This window comes from Podarcis gaigeae (assembly GCF_964106915.1).
Source record: "Podarcis gaigeae genome assembly, chromosome: 11".
NCBI lineage: Eukaryota > Metazoa > Chordata > Lepidosauria > Squamata > Lacertidae > Podarcis > Podarcis gaigeae.
This window is the reverse complement of record NC_139687.1, coordinates 3,922,947-3,930,436: the sequence shown is the minus strand read 5'-3', so window position 1 is coordinate 3,930,436 and position 7,490 is coordinate 3,922,947. Positions and strand designations below refer to the sequence as shown.

Here is a 7,490-nt window from a genome sequence, read left to right as displayed (position 1 = left end):
TCTGAGCAGACTGTTGCCGCAGTGTAGAGCCCCTCGTTATTTACTTCCAATAAATTCACAGAAAACGAATTAGTCTTTTCTACTATACACATCCTTCCTGCCCATACTTTCACAAAGAGTTTTTACCTTCTATAGAGACTCTTTTTACACCCCGGTGCTTGCTTTGGCAGAGACGCAAAAGCCTCTGTACATTTGAACTAAAAGCAAGCTAGCAACTCCCGGTCTAACTGGCCCATCGATATCCAAGCACAGCAGTCGGTCTTCTTGAAATAAACTGGCCCTCCTTCCAGTTTATTGTAAGAAAAGTCTGTTCTCCGGGTCTGCGCGATCCAGGGCACTTTTCAACAGAATTCTCGCGGTTTTGTTGCGACCAGCGCTGGTTAACGCCTTCCGCGCTTTGCCCGAAGTGACTCGCTAACCTGTGGATCAGACCTTCCTCAATTCAAGAGAACACATCCCAAACTCGGGTGCGGCATATGTGGGAGCTTTCTAGCGCAACACAGCTCTATAAACCACGGATTTTTAAGAGGGAGAAAAAGAACCCCCTAAGCATCGGGGTTAGAAGGAGGAAGCCAACAAGTCATATTTTAATTGAAACAATGATGTACAGTAAGGCAGACAGGAAGCGTCAACAACAATACTTCATAAACCAGCTAGGACTCAGAAATCCAACCCAAAAGAAAGTTGTGCTCGGGAAATGGTTGCTTGACTCATTCCCTGCCTCTCACAGAACTTTCTTCTGCGTAAAGTGCTTATCATGTTAGAGTTGTGGTCCCCCTCCCGCAGGTCCTCACCCTCACCCCCCTCCATCGGCATTTAATTTCTAAATTCAAGTGGAGTAAGAACAGACCGTTGGAGCCTGTGAAAAGCAGCCATGTATGTATGTATGTATGTATGTATGTATGTATACCAGTAGGGATAATAAAGGTGTTGTAATAAGCATACTTACAAGAAAGAGGATTTTAAAAAAAATGCTTTCGGAACAGAGTAATGATGAGACAGGTCTTGCACGTTTACACAACAATATTACACCAAACGCGTAAACTTCACTAAAGAACGCTATGTGAAATTTCCACTCGAAAAAATTGTCTCTATATGTCATCGTTCGACACATTTTTTTCAAACCGAAATAGACTATCAGACAGTTCTTAGGTTTCAAAACCTATTTCCACTTTTAATCCCCGCTCATTTCTCCTTTAAAGTTTAGGGTTTTAATCTGTTGCTGGTTGCTGATGTCAGCGTTAATACTGTATATATTTGGTCACATTTTTTGGCGGGGGGGGGGTGGGGAGGTTGCAGATTCGGTGTGAATCTGAGAGGGTTACCAACACACCCATGCAGGACTTTTCTCAATCCATAGTACACATTTCAGTTTGAACCAGGTGCGCAAATGATTCCAGGCGGTCTCCTAGTTAACCCTATTCCTAAATTTTATATTGGCTCACTTCTCAAAGTTACCTGTGCGCTTCCATCTCGACTTGCCACTGGGGCTGGATCTGTTATTAGTAGCTTGGAATAGGCAGTGCAGAGCTGGGCGAGGAAGAGTTCTTGGTAACTCTAAAGCTAGCAAAAGGAAGTTCCAGTAAAAGATGCCACGGCCTATCTCACGGGAGGAGCCCAAATGAAGACCATGGCGACGTCCCTATTTATTTTTCAAGCCTCCGATTGCACAGATTGATGGTCATGCTTAAAATACTTTTTAGGCATAACTTCCTGAAATAATACCAGCTAGACTCCCCCCCCCGCAACACCCTATTCTGCAATACGTTTATGTTAAAATAAGTCTCACTGAAGCCAGTAGCACGGCCACCAGACCACACAAGAAAATAATTCGGCACCTCTTTTCTAAACACAATCTGAAATTATGTCTGGGCTGATTAGACCTTCCAAGGAACTTCCTTTAAGGAATCGGCTTCGCGTTGAAAACTTTACATCCTGATACCTGGGAGATATTTTATTATTTCCGTGACTCCCGTGGCGCTTACTTTCAAGGAAGTGTGTTAAGGACCTTGGTTTTAGGACCCGATCGTAAAGGCTTTCTTTCTTTCTTTTCAGGGAGGGTGTCGTTTTGCTAAATGCTAAATGATCCCCAGCAATCTGATTTTTAAAAATGGTTTAACAGTTAACACAGCGACCCTTACCTGAACCTGGCTCTCGACAAACTGATTGTACAACAATTAAAATACAGAGCTTGAAAGAATGAAGATGACAACGAGGATAAGAATAAGAACAGAGCAACGATCTTCCCAAACCCTCCGCTGTGGCCGGGCTTTTGCCCTTAATATCTGTGTTTCCTAGAAGGCGAAGGGAAAAGCAATGCCGCCCCCGCTGTTGTAGGAATGGGCGAGGCGGAATGTCAGGAACTTTTGCCTTCCGAGGAGTTTGTGGGAGTCTGTTCGAGAAGGGAAGAGGAGGAGCTGGGCGAAGCGGACGGGCAGAGCTGTTGGGCCACCTGGCTCACGGCCAGGGCGGGAATGGCGGTGGCCGAGGAGATGGCCGGGGTGGGCTTGATGGGCACCGGGATGGCCGGCAGCGTCTGCGCGGGCGGGTGGCAGAGGGCCTTCATGGGCACGCCGAAGGGTCCGTACTCGGCAGGGGAGAGGGGCAAGCCGCCGCCGCCGCCGCCCCCGGCCTCCATCACGCCCACGTGGGGCCACACCGAGCTGACCATGGTGCTGATCTGCTGGCTGGCCACTGGGTAGCCCAGGTGGTGCATGACCGAGGCCAGGGGCAGCCCGCCCCCCTGGATCACGCCCTTGTAGTCTCGCCCGATGAGGTTCTCGATGGCGAAGGGGTGCTTGAAGCCCGGCGAGGAGCTGTAGGGCTGGAACTGGGGCAGCCTCCCCACAGCCGCAGCCGCCGCCGCTGCAGCTGCAGCCGCAGCAGCAGCCATGCTGGAGTCTGGGTGGCCTTTGGCGGCTCCTGGAGGCTGCAAAGGAGGAGGAGGAGGAGGAGGAAGAGGAGGCGGCTGGTGCGGGTGGTGCGGGTGGAAATAGTGGCTGAGGTGCGGGTGCAGGACGCCCCCTGCCTTGCCCGCCGCCGGCATGTGGGGCTCCGGCCGCGGCACCTTGAAGCGCTTCCTGCGCCGGAGGAAGCTGCCGTTCTCGAACATGTCCCCGCAGTCGGGGTGCAGCGCCCAGAAGCTGCCTTTCCCCGGTTGGTCCGGCCGGCGCGGGATCTTGATGAAGCAGTCGTTGAAGGAGAGGTTGTGGCGCAGCGAGTTCTGCCAGCGCTGCGTGTGCTCGCGGTAGTAAGGGAAGCGCTCCATGATGAACTTGTAGATGTCGCTCAGAGGGAGCATCTTCTCGGCCGAGTGCTGGATGGCCATGGCCGTCAGGGAAATGTACGAGTAAGGGGGCTTCTGGTCGCTGTAGGAACTCTTGCCCGGGCGAGGCATGGCACTGGCCCGCCCCGGGCTGAGGCGCCTGGAGAAGAAGAACCCGCACGCTCAGATCTCTCCCGACCGCGAAGGAGCGCTTCTCCTCTCACGGCATCACTGGTGCAGGCGGCAATGGTACGTCCAGCCTTCCCGGCACGTCCTTCCCCGCAGATCTGCGACCCCGGGCGGAGAATGCATATTGCGAGCCCACCCCCTTTAATCCGTATCTCTCCCCTCTTTCCCCGTTCTTTCCCTCTAGGACTGGCTCTGCAATGCTACATACAAAGCGGGTTCACTGCTCCCAAATCAAGGTGCTTTCGAACCGCATCCTCAACCCTCTCGCTACCGCCGGCGGGACAGAATCCGGCAACTTCTTTGACACGGGTCTTTTTCTGAACTTCCCCCCTCGCCATGTCTCACTACTCTGCGAAGAGCTTCAGCCCATAGTGGGGAGGTCAGTCCCACGGCAGAACTCAATGCCCGGCGAGCAGCGCCTCCCTCCGCGTAGAAACCGCTCGAAGCAGAGCTGCCGGGGCCCGTCGAAGAAGCCGCTCGGCGCACCTCACGGTACTCGCAGGGCGAAAGCGGCCCCTGCACGTTCCCGCGAAGGAGGCGGAGAAGTCACTCGCGGCCACCTGGATTTAGGGGATCCACTGCTGGCAAGGGTGTCTTGTGGCTGGAGTTTCTGCCGTGGGGAGCGGATTGGTGGTGAGTGCTTGGCCCGGGGATCCCCTCGAGGAAAGAAGGAGCTGCTTGGAAGTGCCAGGCAGCTGCGTCCGGAGCGCTTGGCCGCCGCGCAGCCTGGAGGCAGAGCGCAGAGCGCGGAGGTCGGCGACGGCGGCTGGAGAAGGCAGCGTCGCAGGTGGGCTTCTGGCTCAGCAGAGCTTCCCGGCTCCGTTTTGTGAGGATCCCTGGCCGGGACAGCGAGGCACCCCGCCCAGTTCCAGCTTCTTTAGCATCACATGACAGAGGCTTAGGGAACAGCAGAAGACACGGATCGCATCCCCCCCGCCCCGCTTAACTCTTTAAGCGGACAAGGTGGGGCCAGGGACACGCGCAGGGAGGCGACGCTGGAGGGAGCCGTTAAATCGCTTCTCTGCCTCCCTCCCTTCCTCTCTCAGGATAGCAAGGAGACGACCTCCTCCTCCCTCCTCCGTCTCCCCAGCGCCCACCACTCACAGCCGCTTGAGCTCCATGCCGCTCGGTTTCGCTCCTGTCCTGGGAATCTCCCCTCGCCTGCTCCTCTCTGTAGAGATGGAGATGGCTCATGGCTGAGCTTTCTTGTTATTGAGAAGCGATGCCAAGGAAACCAGAAACGCCTGTTCGGAACCCGAATCAAGGTCTTGACTTCTGAAATGCTGAACTAGTGAGGCAGCCTTAGGCTTTGTGTAGAAAATAGATTAATTACACCTCTTCCACCTAGAATTCCCTTTCCATGGCTCAGTGAGCGACATAGTCCAGTCCTGAGAATGCTTTCTTGGAGTGAACCCGTGTGCTAATGGGATAAGTATGCATTGGATCACAGATGTCGTGTATTTAGCGACGAAGGCTGGAATCCTGGATACACTTCCTAGGTCCTCTTTAATTCAGAGGGGCATACGTCTGACTGAGTAGACCTGCGTGGGAAAGGTTTTTGTTTTGTTTTGTTTATACCCCGACCAGCATTCCCCGTTCAAGAGTATTTAGGTCTCAGCGAACCCAACAAGATTTGCTTCCAAGTAAAAGGGTGTGTGATGAGAGCGTGGAAGACGGAATGAAAGATGAACGCTGAAGTACGTTCAGCGGACACCATAGAATTATAGAGTTGAAAGGGATCCCTGCGGTCATCCAGTCGAACCCAGGATTCCTGCCCACAGCAGTTCACTTAAACCAATGGATTGAGGAGGAGGGGCGAGATCCACTTCCCACTTGACTTGATGGGGATACTTTTAGTGATGGTTGGTGGATAACGCTATCAGTTACATCCCATCTTCCTTGGAAATCTATCCTATTCATTTCAAGACATTTTCAAGGCTTAGAACAGAGAGTCTGGTCCGCTGGCAGCTTCAATGTATTCTAACGAAAGCTTAGGGTTGTGTCTCATTTGTCTACCTCGTTCTCAGCAGGATATTGGAACTATGTTCCATCGTCCTCGAAGCACGTGTGTAAGACTTCGCTGAATATGATTAAATACACTTGAAGCAGTGGCAGAACTAGCGATCAGATCCAGCTCGCTAGTTGTCTCGCCAGCCCTGACAAAAGGGAGCAATAAGTGTTTGTGCACCACAGGCGTCCCACCGTGATCTTTGCGATGGAGGAGCAGGCGCCCTGCGCGTGTCAGAGAATAAAAGGACCTGAGTTGATATGGAGGCCCTGGGAGAGGAAGTTTCGTGGAACTCTCCTAAGGGCGTTTCAGCGCTCTCTTACAGTCACACTCACACGTTACCCAAGAACACGTATTTCACCGTGCTTAGTTCTTGACAGATGACCCGGGTTTCATCTGGTCTTCACGTTCACTCCTAAACAGAGAAGTGGGGAATACTCGCGACAGGGGGGGGGGGCCTTCCAAGCGCTTCTTTAAGAGCACAACCGCACATCTGTCTGGCTACATCATTACGCTTTTAAATCGAAGTAAGATGGGGGGGGGGGACGCAACAAGGAATGCGAAATTCGCTGAATGCCTTTCTTGTTCTTGTAACAGACTTTAGACTGCAAGTTATTCAAACGACGCTTATGCTTTTCCAGTTCAGCGAAAAGGATACCCGTATTTATTTATTTTTTAAAAAGTATTAAGTGGTCCTAAACTGATGGTTCCGCATTGCTGGAGAAACTGTCATGCCCTGACAATCAAGTTCCCCCTTCCCCGCTCTGCTGGCTATTGAAACCAAGAGCGCTACAAAATAGTAAAGAGCAGAGATTAGCTATGGTCACACGTTGCTTGCTGCCAGTGCCAGGGTTTGTTCTCCGCCACCCTCAGTTCCTCAATCCGCCCCCACTGAATGTGGTGCTGGGCACCCATCGAACTTCTCCAAGCCCCGCGTCCCGCCTGCGTGAGCTGCTGGGAGAAACCTGCGAGGCAGTTACGCGCAGGCAAGACCTCTCCCCTTAATCACACGGGCTTCAGTCAGAGACCGGTTCGGGTTTCCAAAGGGGCGGGGGCGGCTGTAGAAATTACACCTTATCCAAATATTGGCTGCTGCCGAGTCGAGGGCGGGGGGGCGGCGGCTGGCAGCCAGGCTGTGCCCCCTGGACGCGGGCAATTAGCTCGACACCCCCCTACGTTGGCTTAGATGCGTCTTCTATAGTGACACCCTCCCCCTATGGCCAACAAGAAAGGCTGATTGCCCCCCTGGGAGCCAGCGCCAGCTCTGCACGGGGAGTCTGGCAGCTCCTGCCCGAGGTTGGTGCCAAAGAAAAGGGCCACCGCCGCGTCCCTGGGCGCTGCCGCCGCAGATTACATGGCAGGTAGCAGATTTCGTGGTGCCGGCCTGGCTGCAGCGTCGTCTGCAGCAGCAAAGCCCAACTGTCAGGGAAGAGGCTCCGGCGACAGGCGAGAGCCTCGGGCAACTTCCCGCAGTGGTGCGGGAAACAGAGAGCTTGCACGCATCCTGGAGCAAAACCGGGAGCGCAAAAGTGGCTGCGGAGGCGAGAGCGCGCTTTTCTACTACTGGCCGGAGCTGAATCCGGCTGGCGGAATCCCCAAGGGAATAGGAACTGCCTCTCATGTCTACTACCATTCTGTGGATTTTAATGGAAAAGACATGCAGATGTTGGAAAATACGAGGCTGAGAAGATGGGTAGGTGGGCAAAGGGGCCCTTTTTACAGCAAAGGACACCTGCTCCTGAGAAAGAGCTGATTCTTCTGCTGAGATGGATCGGACTCGCGCACGGTTCATGAGCCCATGAGACACTTTCAGGGTTTTAAAACCACCACTTCGCGCTTTAGCTCTTATCATAGATAGACAGTCCTTTGCTTTCGCTCCTCATAATAACCCCTTAGAGGAGAAGTTCTTAGTTTGTGGACAACTTGTAAAAGTCAGGCTGCAGGGTGTGAAACTGACTTTGGTAACTGACTCTCTTCGTCGCCTTGAGTGGAAAAGATAGAAGACCCAGTGTCAAAAATATAATTGGG

At 53.1% G+C, this 7,490-nt stretch overlaps 1 protein-coding gene across 1 annotated transcript; it reads right to left on the bottom strand.

The window, feature by feature from the left end:
• Positions 1–2,347: 2,347 nt before the first annotated feature.
• Positions 2,348–4,368, bottom strand: FOXB2 (forkhead box B2). Its single transcript, XM_083703802.1, has one exon. It carries the CDS (start codon positions 3,395–3,397, stop codon positions 2,357–2,359), a length of 1,041 nt encoding a protein of 346 aa, XP_083559928.1. The 5' UTR covers positions 3,398–4,368; the 3' UTR covers positions 2,348–2,356.
• Between the last annotated feature and the right edge of the window lie 3,122 nt (positions 4,369–7,490).